Here is a 14,800-nt window from a genome sequence, read left to right on the forward strand (position 1 = left end):
CCCAAGCACAAGAAACATTAAGAAAACCACACTAGGGCACATCATAATCAAGTAGCTTAAAATCAATAATAAAGAGAAAAATCTTAAAAGTAGCCAGAGAATAAAGATATTACATGCAGAGAAACTAAGACAAGGATGACAGCAAATTTCTGTTTTGAGGCAAGTCAAGGAGCTAAGGGAACAAACAGCATTTTAAAGTACTTGAAGAAAAAGCTGTTAAAGTAGAATACCCTACATGAGGAAAATGCCTTTCAAAAATGAAGGCAAAAATATTCTCAAACATGCAAAAATGGAAAGTGTTCATCACTAGCAGACCTACACTATAGGTAATATTAATATATGTCTTTCAAGCAGGAGGAAAATGATACCAGGTAGAAACATGGATCCATACAAAGGAATAAAGAGGTCCTGCAAATCATAATGTAGATATAATGAATTTTTTTAACTACTTTAAACACTTTGGTTTTGTTTAAAAGGTAATCTAGTGCTTAAGGCAGAAAAAAATATATTGTGGGTTTATGTAGAAGTAAAACATATGACAAGACCACAGAGGCTGGGAGAGGACAAATGGAAGTATAGTATTGTAAGATTTTTATTTTATGCATGAAGTGCTATAGTAGTACTTGAAGCTGAAGTGTAGTAAGTTAAATATGTTTATCATAAACCCAAATGCAACAATGAAAATAACAAAGAATTAGAGCCAAAGTAAAGGTGATAAAATGGAACCATAAAAAATAATCTAAAAAAAGTGCCAAATAAAGTATAGGTAAGACAAACAGAAAACAGCTAACAAAATGGTAAATTTAAACTTAATCCTAACAATAATTATATTAAAGTTCAATTAAAAGGAAAATATTGTCAGATTGGACAAATAAGACACAACTCTTTGCTATTGACAAGAAATTCGCTTCAGTGTAAAGATATAAGTAAGTTAATAGTAAAAGTATAGAAGATATTACATGCTAAGACTAATCAAACAAAAGCTAGAGTGGCTACGTTAATACAGAAAAAATATATTTTAGAGCAAAGAATATTTTAATGATGAAGATTATTTCATAATGATAAATGAGTCAGTTTATCCAGAAGACATAAAAATCCTAAACAGGGGAGTTCCCTTCATGGCGCAGTGGTTAACGAATCTGACTAGGAACCATGAGGTTGCGGGTTCGGTCCCTGCCCTTGCTCAGTGGGTTAAGGATCCGGCGTTGCCGTGAGCTGTGGTGTAGGTTGCAGACGCGACTCGGATCCCGCGTTGCTGTGGCTCTGGCGTAGGCCGGTGGCTACAGCTCCGATTCAACCCCTAGCCTTGGAACCTCCATATGCCACGGGAGCGGCCCAAGAAATAGCAACAACAACAACAACAACAACAACAACAACAACAAAATCCTAAACATTTATGTACCAAATAAGATAATTTCAAACTTTATGAGGCAAAATCTGGTAAAACTTCAGGGGGAAATGGACAAATCCTTTGTTATAGTTGAGTATTTTAATACCCCTCAATAATTGATAGAACAAATAGACAGAAATTCAGTAAATATAAAGAAGACTTGAATAACACTGTCAACCAACTTTAACTGGCATTTTAAAAACCCTTGACCCCAAAATAGCAGAAGACACATTCTTTTCAAGTGTTCATAGAATATTTACCAGTATAGACCATATTATGAGCCACGGAACAAGTCTGAATACATTTTAAAGGATGTAAGTCATATGAAGTATTTTCTTTGACACAGTGGGCCTAAATTAGAAACCAACATTAGGAGTTCCCTTCGTGGCACAGGAGAAACGAAATCGACCAAGGAACCATGAGGTTGCAGGTTCAATCCCTGGCCTCGCTCAGTGGGTTAAGGATCTGGCATTGCCATGAGCCGTGGTGTAGGTCACAGATGCGGCTCAGATCTGGCATTGCTGTGGCTCTGGCATAGGCCAGCAGCAATAGCTCCAATTAGACCCCTAGCCTGGGAACCTCCATATGCCACAGGTGCAGCCCTAAAAAGACAAAAGACAAAAAAATAAAATCAAAAGAAACCAATATTAGAAAGATCATGGAAATTTTCCAAACTCTTGGAAACCAAATAACATATATCTATATAAGCCATGGATCACGGAGATAATCAAAGTAAAAATTATAAAGCATTTTGAACTAACTGAAAATGAAAATGCAGCATAGCAACATTTTGGAGCTGCAGCTAAAGCAATAGATTAAGGGAATTTTGTAGTGCTCAACACCCATATTCCAATAAAAGGAAGGTCTTAAGATATTTTTGTTTCCTGAGATAGGTTTGTATTGCTAAAACTTCCCTCTTAGAATTGTTATTGCTACATCTCATAGATTTCAGATCACTTCTTTCCATTTTCATTTATCTCCAAGTATTTTTTTCTTTCCTCTTTGATTTCTTCAGTGACTTGTTGGTTTTTTAGTAGTATGCTGTTTAGACTCCAACATGTTTGTGTTTTTTGCAGTTTGTTATAGTTGATTTCTAGTCTCACATTTTTATAGTCAGAAAAGATGCTTGATATGATTTCAACCTTCTTAAATTTATTAAGACTTGTTCGCAGCTTAGCATGTGATCTGTCCTGAAGAATGGTCCATGTACATTTGAAAGGAATGTATATTCTGCTGTTTTGGGGTGAAATATTTTATATATATCTATTAATTCTATCTGGTCTCGTGTCATTTAAGGCTGGTATTTCCTTATTGGTTTTCTGTCTGGATGATCTGTCCACTGACATAAGTGGGTTGTTAAAGTCTCCTACTATTATTATTGTCAGTTTCTCACTTTATGTTTGTTAATATTTGCTTAATGTATTTAGGTAGTCCTATATTGGGTGCATATAAGTTTGATCCTTTTGTCATTATGTAATATCCTTCTTTCTCTGTTTTCATAGTCTGTTTTAAAGTCTATTTTGTCTGATATATGCATTGCTATCCCAGCTTTCTTTTTGTTTCCATTTGAATGGAGTACCTTTTCCTATCCCCTCACTTTCAGTCTGTGTATGTCTTTATATCTGAAGTAAGTCTTTTGTAGGCAGCACATATATAGGTCTTACTTTTTTATCCATTCATCTGCTGTATGTCTTCTGATTGGAGCAATTAGTCCATTTGCATGTAAAGTAATTATTGATAGGTATGTGCTTATTGCCATTTTATGTTGTTTTTGCAGTTTTTTGTTCTTTTTTTTTTTTTTGGCTCTCTGGTTTTGTGATTTGATAACTGAAACTTGTATGGAGATACAAAAGTCTTCAAATAGCCATAGCAATGTTGAGAAAGAAAAACAAAGCTGGAAGTTTCACACTTTCTGATTTCAAACTACACTACAAAACTATAGTAGTCAAAATAGTATGGTACTGGCACACAAAAAAAGTCACAGAGATCAATGGAACAGACTAGAGGGCACAGAAATAAACTCATGCTTATATATATGATTAATTAGTCTATGAAAAAGAAGGCAAGAATATACATTTGTGAAAAGACAGCCTCATCAATAAATGTGTTGGTAAAGCTGGACATCTACATGCAAAAGAATCAAACTAGACTATTTTTTCATACCAGATATAAAAATAAACTCAAAATGGATTAAAAACTTAAATGTAATATCTGAAATCATAAAACTCCTAGAAGAAAACATAGGCAGTATGCTCTTTTACGTTGGTCTTAGCAATATTTTTTGGGTCTATCTCTTCAGGTAAGGGAGACAAAAGCAAAAATAAACAAGTGGGACTATATCAAACTATAAAGCTTTTGCACAGTGAAGAAAACTATCAACAAAATGAATAGATAGCCTACTGAATGGAAGAAGATATTTGTAACTAATATATCTAATAAGGGGTTATTATCCAAAATATACAAAGAACACATATAATTCAGCACAAGGAAAACAACCCAATTAAAAATGGGCAGAGAACCTTAATAGACATTTTCCCAAAGACAGATAGATAGTCTACAGGTACATGAAAAATTGTTTAACGTAACTAATTATCAGGGAAATACAAATCAAATCCACAATGAAATACCATGTCACACCTGTCAGAATGACTGCTATGAAAAAGATAACAAATAGTAACCGATGTGGTGAGGATGCAGAGAAAAGGGAGCCACTGTGCACTGGTGGTAGGACTGTAAATTGGTGCAGCCATTATGGAAAAAAGTATGGAGGTTCCTCAAAAATTAAAATGAAATTGCCATATGATCCAGCAATTCCACTCCTGCGTAATTACCTGAAGAAAAAAACACTAATTGAAGAGATCCACATACATCAGCATTTATTGCAGCATTATTTACAGTAGCTGATAGAAGCCGATAAAAGTGTCCATTAATAGATGAGTGAATAAAGAAGTCGTGATGCATATATACAATGGATATTACTCAGCTATTAAAAAAATGAAACCTTGTCATTTTCAACAACATGGAAGGATCTAGAGGGCATTATGCTAAGTGAAATAAGTCAGAGAAAGCCAGATACTATATGATATCACTTATATGTGGAACTAAAAAAAACCAAAATAGACAAAACAAAAATAGACTCATGAATACAGAGTAAACAGGTGGCTGCTGGAGGGGAGAGAGGTAGAGTAATGAAATAGGTGAAAAGAATTAATAGGTACAAATTCCAGTTACAAAATAAGCCACAGGGATGTAATATATAATATTAGAAATATAGTCAATATATTGTAGTAACTTTGTATGGAGATAGATGGTTACTCAACTTATTATGATGATCATTTCAAAATGGATACAAATGTCAAATCCCTATGCAGTACACCTGAAACTGACTTAGAATTGTATGTCAACTGTATTTCAATTTAAAAAGTAAGCTCTGGAGTTCCCATTGTGGATCAGCGGAGACAAATCTGACTAGCATCCATGAGGTCTCAGGTTCCATCTCTGGCCTTGTTCAGTGGGTTAAGGAACCGGCATTGTTGTGAGCTGTGGTGTAGGTCACAGACAAGGCTTGGATCCCACGTTGCTATGGCTCTGGTGTATGCCAGAGGCTACAGTTCCAGTTCTACCCCTAGCTGGAAACCTGCATATGCCACGAGTGTGGCCCTAAAAAGACAAAAAAAATAAAAATAATAATAAAAAAAAAGGAGGCTCTGAAATGAATGATCTCGGCTTTCAACCCTAGTGAAATTTAGGAAAAGAAGAGAAAACCTCAAGTAAGCAGAAGAAAAAAACAATAAAGGATTGAGTGGAAAGCAAGGGAACAGATTAAAAAAAATAAAAAAACAGATAAAAATCAAGAAAGTCAAAATATGATTCTCTGAGATCAATGAAATTGATGTCTCTAGCCCAGACTGATCAGAATAGAGGAAAGAAGATATAATTTACCAATATTAGCAGTGAGACAGGTGACATTTTTCTGCAGATAATAAAAAGAAAAATAAGGTTATATTATAAACAACTATGCCAGTTCACTTGAATATGAGATGAAATGGACAAATTCTTTGAAAGACACGAAGTACTGAAGCTCAGTCAAAAAGAAACTTAAAAATTCTGAATATCTATATCTAAGAAATTGAATTTGTTTTATGTTATTGAAAACGTTTCCACAAAGGAAACTCCATGCCCAGATAGCTTTTCTGGAATAATTCTACCAGACACTTAAGGAATAAATAATACCAAGTTTATACATATTCTTGTAGAAAACTAAGGAGCAGGAAATACTTTCCAACTCATTTTATGGGGCCAGAATTACTCTGATAGGATACCCAGACTGACATACTAGAAGGAAACAACAGACCAGTATCTCTCATGTACCTAGGTTTAGAAATTCTCAAAATTTCTTTTTAGAAATAGGATCCAATAATATAAACAAGTGTGAGTTTCCCAGGAATACAAGGGTTCTTCCACATTTGAAAATCAATCAACCTAATTTACCATATTAACAGAATAATAATGAAAAAACTGTAGGATTATTCCATAGGTCCGATGAAATCTGATGCCCATTCCTGCTAAGAATGCTCAACAAACCAGTAATGGAAGGAAACTTCTTTAACCTGATCAGGGATATTTAGGAAAAACCTACAGCTAATGTTAAACTTGTTATCAGGAATAAGGCAAATATATCCACTCATATGAATTCTATTCAGTGTTTTACTGGAAGTTCTAGTCAGTGCCATAAAGCAAGAAAAGAGATAAAAGACACTCAGATTATGAAGGTAGAAGTAAAACTTTATTTGAAAAGGTGATAGACTGTGTAGAAACAGTCTATGAAAAAGTGAGCTTAACAAAGTTTTGGGAATAGGGCAATATATGAAAGTAATTTCATTTCTATATGGTAGCAGTGAACAATTAGTAATTGAAATTTTAAAAATCAATACATTTAAAATAGCATCAAAAATTATGAAACCTTAGGATAAATTTGACAAAAGGTGTGAGACCATGTACTGATAACTGCAAAACATTGCTGAGAGAAATTAAAGATACCCTAAATAAATGGAAAGATAAGCTACGTTAATAGCTTAGAAGATTCAGTATGTTAAGATGTCAGTCCTCCCCATAAATAATCTACAAATTCACCTTGATCCCCATAAAAATCTCAGCAGTAATGAATTAGATATAAGGCTTTTGGTCTAGAATAGGGCTAAATACTCTAGCAGTTACCATGGGGTCTGATCCTTACCAGGCTTGAGTAGGAGAAGTTGCATGTTCCTTTCTGTGGGGACAGCTGGCGGGAGCCCAGCACCATTCAAACTCCCCCTTCAGCAAATCCTCTTCACCACACATAGGAAAGATGTCAGGGTGACAAGGATTACTGTGCTATATAGTCTTTGATGTGGCTCCTGAACTCAGAGACAATGGAAAGTATTTCACTTAGCACATCCTGTTAACAATATTTGTTAAAGTGTTTTAGAAACGTCAAGGTGTAGCAGTGTATCCAAATGAAAAATAGTGGGACCAGCCTCTTGTCACCTGGGGGCTAGGTATGTCCTCCTTTGGGTTGAATTAAAGGCTGCTGAATCTAGGGGAAAAAATGGGATCAATTTGCAAATCATCTTTTAAAATATTTAAAATTAGGAATGAAGTCAATTTATCTAAACAGTTTTAAGACTTTACAAACTTTTCATTACAAAGTTTTCATATGGATGAAACTTTTCATTAAATGAAATGGTTAGAACCAGGCGATCCTATTTTACAGTAAGAAAATTACTGAGGCACCAACTCAAGCCCTAGTTCATTCTGAGTTTATGAGGAGAGTTCCCATGACGTGTGGGTGGAGAAGGTCAAAAGCGCTGAAGAGGCCAAATGGGTTCTTTCCTGTTGATGGAGAACAGGGGCGCAAAGCACTGTGGCTATCAGCATGCCAGGCGTGTATAACAGAAGCCCGTTCTCCTGGTGCTGGGTTAGGAGGTGGTGTTAAAGGGGATGGTTGTAGACAGAGGTTTCTTTTCTCAAAACAGACGGCAAATAAAACCCCACATACACCTTCTAAAAGCCGGAACATTTTTTCCTTTGGTTAGAATTCTAAGATTTTTGTTAAACACTTTATCTCTTTTGATTTATTTGCTTTCAATTGAGGCAAGCTTTTGTCTTCGTCCTTTAACTGTTAGGCTGTGGCCAATGTTGGGAACTTGCCCATCTGCAAGGCTGATGACATTCTGGGTGCCCATGTGCCACCCAGAATGTCATCAGGTGGCTGGTGAAAGGAGCACATAGCTCTTCCCAGGTGATAACGAGGAGAGGAAATTGTGTCCTTGATTTTATTTTACTTTCTTTGGTATGTGTGTGGTGGTGTGCCAAGATCTTGCCTTTTTAAGGAAAAGTAAGTTAATTTGGTTTTAAAATGGAATCTTATGTTTTTATTTTTGGAGACTGGGACGGGGGAGGTGTTAATTCTCACTCCCTGTGTGTCTGGGCAGTGAACATTCTGGGGTGAGGGCTTTGTCTCCTGTCCTTCCCAGGGTCTTCCACTTAGCAGTTACTCTGTCCATTGATGAGCAAGAGGGTGTGTGTGAGTGGCCAAACTGCAGGCATAGCCATGCTGACTGTAGAGAAGTCAGGCAGCAAAATAGGTATTCTGTAGCCCAGTTCTTCCCCAGGATGGTTTGATGTAGATTAATATTTTTGTATATAAAATCTTCCCCTGTATATCAAATTGATATAGCTACACCTTTACAAAATTGCGGTGACTCCTGTCCCTACACCCTTTATCAGTGCTGGATCTTGAGTCCTGAATGGAGTGATGCTGCTGCCACAGCCTGTAGAAGGTCCAGGGCTCACCCTTGGCTGGTTGATGACCCATTGGCCAACCCAGGTTATCTTGGGGGAGCCTTGGTCAGATACAGGGAGGTACTGAGGAGCTTTCATGTTATTGCAATTTTGGTTCTAAAGATTTAGCTTATTATTTTTTAAATTAATAGCTTTATTATAATATAGTTCATATATTATATAATTCACCCATTTAAAGTATATAATTCACTGGGTTTTAGTATATTCATAGACTAAACAGCCATCATCCAAAGCAACTTTAGAACATTTTTCATCACCCCAAAAGAAACCCTGTACTCCTTATCTGTCACTCCCCAGCCTCTGACCCACCCACATGCCAAGGCAATCGCTAATTTACTTTGTCTCTATAGATTTGCCTATTCTGGACAGTTCATATAAATGGAATCATACTAAATGTAGTCCTTTGTGACTGAGTTCTTTCAAGATTCATCCAGGTCGTAGCATGTATCTTCATTCCTTTTTATGGCTCAATAATATTCCATGTATGAATATACCACATTTTATCCATTCATCAATCAGTGAACATTTGGTTTATTTCTACTCTTAGGCTATTATGAAAAATGTTGCTATGAACATTTGTATACTAGCCAAGTCCTTTTTTTTTCTTTTCAGCTATACCTGCAGCATGCAGAAGTTCCTGGGCCAGGTTTTAAACCCACACCATAGCAGTGACCTGAGCCACACCAATGGCAATGCCAGATCTTTAACCTACTGCACCACCAGGGAACTCCCTAGCAAAATATTTTTATAGTCTCAATTTTTGTCACTTTAGAGTGACATATATACAGGCACAAATTTTTTACTCCTTTTAGAATCCAGAGACATTAAGATTGCTCTATGGCAGGAGAAATACATAGAGCACATGTCATGTAGCAGAATAGACTAATGGTTAGTTAAAAGAAAGCACTTGTATTACATCCAGGGTCAATTTTAATGAAAATAAGCTTAAAATAATTTTCTCTATACTTTGATTTGGTTAATAATTTTCTGTGTATATACCTAAAATGTACATGAATATGCATACTTATCTTTTCAATTATAAAGGTACGACTAAAGATTAGAAGCTATATAAATTCAGTCCAGTTCTTCCATGTATGAGTGTTTACTCCATGCCAGTCATCACAATAGGTGATGGGGGTATAATAGCAAACAAATGGACAGGGTCTGTGCCCCACAGTATTTATGTTCAGTCTCACCAAGGGTCAGGGTGTGTGTGTGAGGACATCCAGCATGTGGGACAATGTGGTGCCCTCTGCTGGGGATACGCAGGGCACCTTTGGGGCTTCAGGGGAGAGCCCAAACCAGAGGGGGGTCCGGGAAGCCTCCACCAGGAAGTTCATAACCAGGCTGAAATCTGGAGGAGGGATGGATGTAGATAAGCAAGAGAAGGGAATGTGGAGGAGGGGAGGAGGAGCAGCGGAGGCGGGGAGGGAAAGGAGGGAGTTCTTCAGCAGAAAGTTCAGCATGGTCAGGGCATCACCTGCTCAAAGAACTGAAGGTGGGGTTCAAGGTGAAGTGTGCTGGGAACTGAGGGTGAAAAAAGCAGAGAGAGCCTGAGTACCTTGATAACTGTGCCAGGTGGAATGGATTCTACCCCCAAAGAGCTGGGAGCCATGTGATCTGTGCTTGGCATTTGGGGACTCAAGGGCATGCTGGGTGGAGGGGGGCCAGTGAGAAGCCAGGTCATCTGGTGTGGGGGACAAGGTGAGCAGGTAGGTTGGAGCAGCAGCTTCTGGGTTAAATATGTATATTTTAAATCTGCATTGTCTGATGTCATGGAGGAACATACCCCCAGGGATGTGGCAAAGCACTGCACTGGCATAGTTGTGGCTCACTATGCCCCTTGCCTTAATTGAACTCTGTTGAACTGAGTTGCTTTAATTGGACTGAAAATGCCAATAAAAGTAGAGAACAAAAATTGACAAAACAAATTCTGTGGATGATGGAGTGCCAGCCATTCTTCATTCTCATTACAGTCAAAAGCTCCCTGCTGATTTCACATATTTGCTATTTATTCTTTGAAATCGAAAGCCTGGGAGAGAAGCTGATTACATACCTGATGCCAGGAATCGAGGAGTCAGGTTGGCAGGGGAGGGAGTGGTAGCAGCAAGGAGATCTGCCTGAGCTGTCATTTGGCAGCCTTTAGGAGGCCACAGTATCTCAGTTCCTAGAGTCAGAGGGGCATTAAATGCAAGGCCAGGCAGGACAAGGGAAGCAAGCTGTCTCCTGACATGGCTGTGGGGTCCTCGGAAGATGGGCCTTTAAGCTTGGCTTCGGGAGGAGCTGAGTCTGGAGGAGCTGGGCGACTGGGCAGGAGTCAGAGAGCGGGAAATGGTGGATATAAATGAGGTCTGTCTAATTCCAAATCGATGGTCTTCCTGCTCAAGCAAGGTGCCACCTGGCCTAGGCAGAGGTGGCAGGGACCCTGCAGTGGATGTCTGTACGTGGTGCTCATGGAGCCAGGAGGCTATGCAGCAGTGGTGAGCCTCCCCTTAGATGAGGGGCCTCCTAGGGACTAAGAATTGAATTCATCTCACTTTCTGACCATGGGTATTTGTTGCTGCAGCTGAGATACACCATGTAATGGTCTAAGGCAACTTGGTATATTTCCTGCTGTGACAAGACCACAGGTCTGGGCCAGGCTTGTCTGAGAGGCCGCTGAGTCTGCCTGCATTCAGCCAGGCTTTCCCTTCCAGCTCAGTGACAGGGCTGGCTCTTGTGGGGAAAGGGCACCATACACAGGAGAAGCCACGCTTTGAAGGTTTCACCACACTTGTAGACATCTGAACAACCCAGGTCCACTTGGCCTCCCTTCTGGAGGAGGTTTGCATGCCTGATGGCTGAGCACACGCTTTACTGTTCCTTTTTCTCGGAGCAGTGACTCCGGGCTTTTATTTTTACCCAGGTATGTATCCTTCAGCTGCAGCCCAAGAGGCTGAGAGCAGCCGGAAGCTGACTCATCTGCTGAATGCCGTGACTGATGCCCTGGTCTGGGTGATCGCCAGGAGTGGTGTCCCCTCCCAGCAGCAGTCTGTCCGCCTGGCCAACCTCCTCATGCTCCTTTCTCATGTCAGACATGCCAGGTATGTTCCTGGCATGGGGGCCTGCATGCTAGGGGCGGGGGGGGGTGTGCTTTGGGGAACGGATTGTGCAAGTTTGAGATGTGTAAGGTACCATTGCCATCTTTAAAGGAAAATGAAAGGGAATGGGTGTGTCATCGGTGCACTTCAGCACATCAGCCACAGTGAGCACTGAACGTGACATGGTCCATCGAGGCTGTTTGTGGTGTCCTAAGGTGGCTCATTTGTTTTTGTCACTGGGGCTTTTAGCTTGTCCCTGGAGTTCTGAAAGGGGCAGTTCGTTCGTCCCCTAAAACGAACTACCCTCTCCTCCTGTGCTACTCAGTGTTCTTTTCTTGAAGAGGTTAAACCCAGCTGGTCCAGATCAACTCTAGAAGCTGGTGTTTTGGGGAGGGGCACAAAGGCTTCCTAAGAGTTGTTCCTTTTCTTGCGATAGCGTCAGGGTGTTAAGAATAAGTCAGTGAGCCCAGGAGGTTTGCAGAGGCAGGGGTGGATAGAGTGTATCAGGGAAGTGTAAGTTATGTTGCACTGATGGAGAGCATGGTTTCCAATGATGGCTTCATTCCCGTCCCACGATGCTGGGAGCCAGCTGTCACCCTGGGGCTAGAAGAGGGAAGTGGGGATGGAAGGGAAGTGCTCCTCTGAGGAGGAAGGTCCCCTAGAGCTGTAAGGAGGGACAATACACACCTCAAGAATTTTAACAAGGGGAGGGGGGAATGAAAATAACTCTGCTTCTGTTTTAAAGATTATTTGGCACATGACCATTTGCAGAACAGAAGCAGTTCATTCTCATTACTTGTGGATTCCCTATTTAAGAGTTTTCCTGCTTTTTGCTGAATTTTATTCACAACCCCCAAATCAGTACTCATGGTGCTTTTGAGTCATTAAAGGACATGCCCAGAGTGGCAAAAAATTTGAGTTGCCCACACATATGTTCCTAGTAGGGGTCAAACAAGGTGCTGCTCTGCCTTTTCATTTCTGCTCTTATGCTGTAAACAGAGATGTGTTATTCGGTCTGTTTGGTGCCCTGTCTTGGCATTTTTGTGCTTTGTTCGACGTTTCACTGTTGACATTTCACCCCCAAGCAGAGTGCTGAGGTGCTGTCTACAGTACCTAAATGGAGGCTATGGTGTGTCTCCAAGAAAAAATACACATGTTAGATATGCCTTGTTCAGGCTTGAGTTTTAGTGCTATAGGCTGTGAGTTAAACGTTAGTGAATCAAGGAGTTCCCTTGCAGTGCAGTGAGGTTAAGGATCTGACACTGTCACTGCAGTGGCTCAGGTTGCTGCCATGGCATAGGTTCCATCCCTGGCCTGAGAACTTACGCATGCTGCAGGAGTGCCCCAAAACCCCACCAATATATGTTAAATGAGGTGTCTTTAAACAATAGCACAGATAAAACAAGGTTATGTATTAATGGGTTGATGACGAGACCAGGAACTCTCAGAACCTAACCCTAAATTTCTCCCCAGCAGCAGTGATTCGGTGTTTGCTCATTCAGTATTTATGAAGACTGTGTAGACATAACTACGGTGAACAGCAAGACCCCATTGCAGCAGGGGTGACACTGGGTGCCGTCAAGCTGTTGTGGGTGGGTGGTGGGACACCGAGGTCCACAGGACATTGTCCTTGCCCTTATGTGTAGATCACTGGAGCAGCCAGATGGGGGAGGACGTGCAGGGCGGGATGAGGACTGGCTTTGTGGGGGAGGGTTGGGAAGATGTCACACTTCCTGTAGCTGCTTTAGGAAGGACTCTCAGCACCTTTTTGTCCCCCTAGTAACAAGGGCATGGAACACTTGCTCAACATGAAGTGCAAAAACGTGGTCCCCGTCTACGACCTGCTGCTGGAGATGCTGAATGCCCACACTCTTCGTGGCAACAAGTCCTTGGTCACGGGGTCTGAGCGCAGCTGGACGGAGGAGAGTGAGAGCAAAGAGGGCCCCCAGAAACCCCAGGTTCAGTGATGCCCAGCCTCAGACACGGGGCGTCAGGCTGCAGAGAGGGCTCAGGCTGAAATGTGAACTCCAGCGTGAATCGTGAGCCCCATAAGCAGTGGGTGGACTTCATAGACTTTCTGCTGTGTGGTCCCTCCTGTGGCTGTGGCAGGTTCAGCCAAGACCACCGGGTGTCAGGGTGAGAGTCAGTGATCCTTGTCACCAGGGCCACGTTTGAGTGCAGAGCTTATTTCTTGCTTGGCCTCTTGGGGTCTCATTGTGGTCCCTCTCTTACTTCCCATCTCCCTTCTACCCTTTGGAAAACATCTTACAGGTTTTAGAAGGAAAGGTGGAAATGTGACTCGGAAGGGTTGTCAAGTAGAAGGGGAAAGGATGTGGTACATGCATGGGAAGGGACCAGCCTTTATCATGTGACTCAGCCTGCCCTTACCATTGTCCTTTGTATGCTGCCTCCTGGACCATTTGATTGTAGGACTGAAAACCACGTCGACGACAATCAACTAACTGGTTCCACAGACCTACCTCACAGGCCTGAGGATGGATGTCCCATGTTGCTGTGACTTTGTCCAGGGCCAGAGGGAATGTGACCTAGGGAGCCAGTGGTCAAGCTGAGATGTGGGCCACATCCTCCCCCTAGACCCTGGGACCATGCTGCTGTCTTCATGAAGGTTCAGCCATCTTGATTTGCATTCAGAGCCTGTGAATTATTTGGTGGTGTGTGTGTGTGTGTGATCAAATTCATAGAGGAGTGTGGAGATCCCAATACCCCTGCCTTGGAACTCTCCTTTCTCCGAAATCGCCTGTCCCAAGGAGCCCAGCACGTGTGCTGATGAAAGGACCAACATTTGCAGGAATGGGGTTTCTCCTGTGGGTGTGGGTCGCAGCCATGATGCTTCCCTAGGGCAGCTACAGCTGCCATATCAGCCATCTGGGGGGGACAGGGACACTTCAGGCTGTGTGTGTGGAATGCTCTCCTCTAGAGGGATGAGCAGTCACACACATCAGCATGCCAGGTTCAGGGCCAAGCTGCTTATGATGGATGAGCAACACACCTGAACAAGAATGTGCACTCTGTTTAAAAAAGAGAAGTATTTAGGGGTCATTATTTACAGCAAGAAAGAATGCTTTTATACCCTAGGGCTCTTTTAAAATATTTTCGTATCAAAACATTTATATGGTGGGCTAGGTGAAATAAAAACTTTAATGAAGTATCAGTTCTTATTCCAAATGGAACATAAATAGGACAGGATGACAAAGCACCTCTGAAATTACAATTTTAACTCAACTTTTTAAAAACTGAAATTTTCATACAAATCTTCAGGAATATAGTGAATGCATAAAATGAATTGCATCTGTACTTTGGAGGAGATCAGTTAAATAATCATGTGATTTTTGCAACATTTAAAAAAATTGCCTTGTGATAGATTAAACACATTTTCTTTTTGAAAACAGTAAATAAAGAATATGCTAGCCACACAGTAAACCTAAGCCTTTAGGAAGATTATATTCAATAATATGAGGTTGGTATC

General features: G+C 40.8%; 1 protein-coding gene across 1 annotated transcript in view; it reads left to right on the forward strand.

The window, feature by feature from the left end:
- Positions 1-14,443, forward strand: part of ESR2 (estrogen receptor 2) — a 62,345-nt gene extending 47,902 nt beyond the window's left edge. The window contains exons 7-8 of the mRNA XM_047767509.1: positions 11,139-11,316; positions 13,094-14,443. Coding sequence (XP_047623465.1) covers positions 11,139-11,316; positions 13,094-13,280 — 365 coding nt within the window. The 3' untranslated portion in view covers positions 13,281-14,443. The remainder of the gene's footprint in view (positions 1-11,138; positions 11,317-13,093) is intronic.
- Positions 14,444-14,800: the final 357 nt, after the last annotated feature.

This window comes from Phacochoerus africanus, chromosome 2, assembly GCF_016906955.1.
Source record: "Phacochoerus africanus isolate WHEZ1 chromosome 2, ROS_Pafr_v1, whole genome shotgun sequence".
Classification (NCBI taxonomy): Eukaryota; Metazoa; Chordata; class Mammalia; order Artiodactyla; family Suidae; genus Phacochoerus; species Phacochoerus africanus.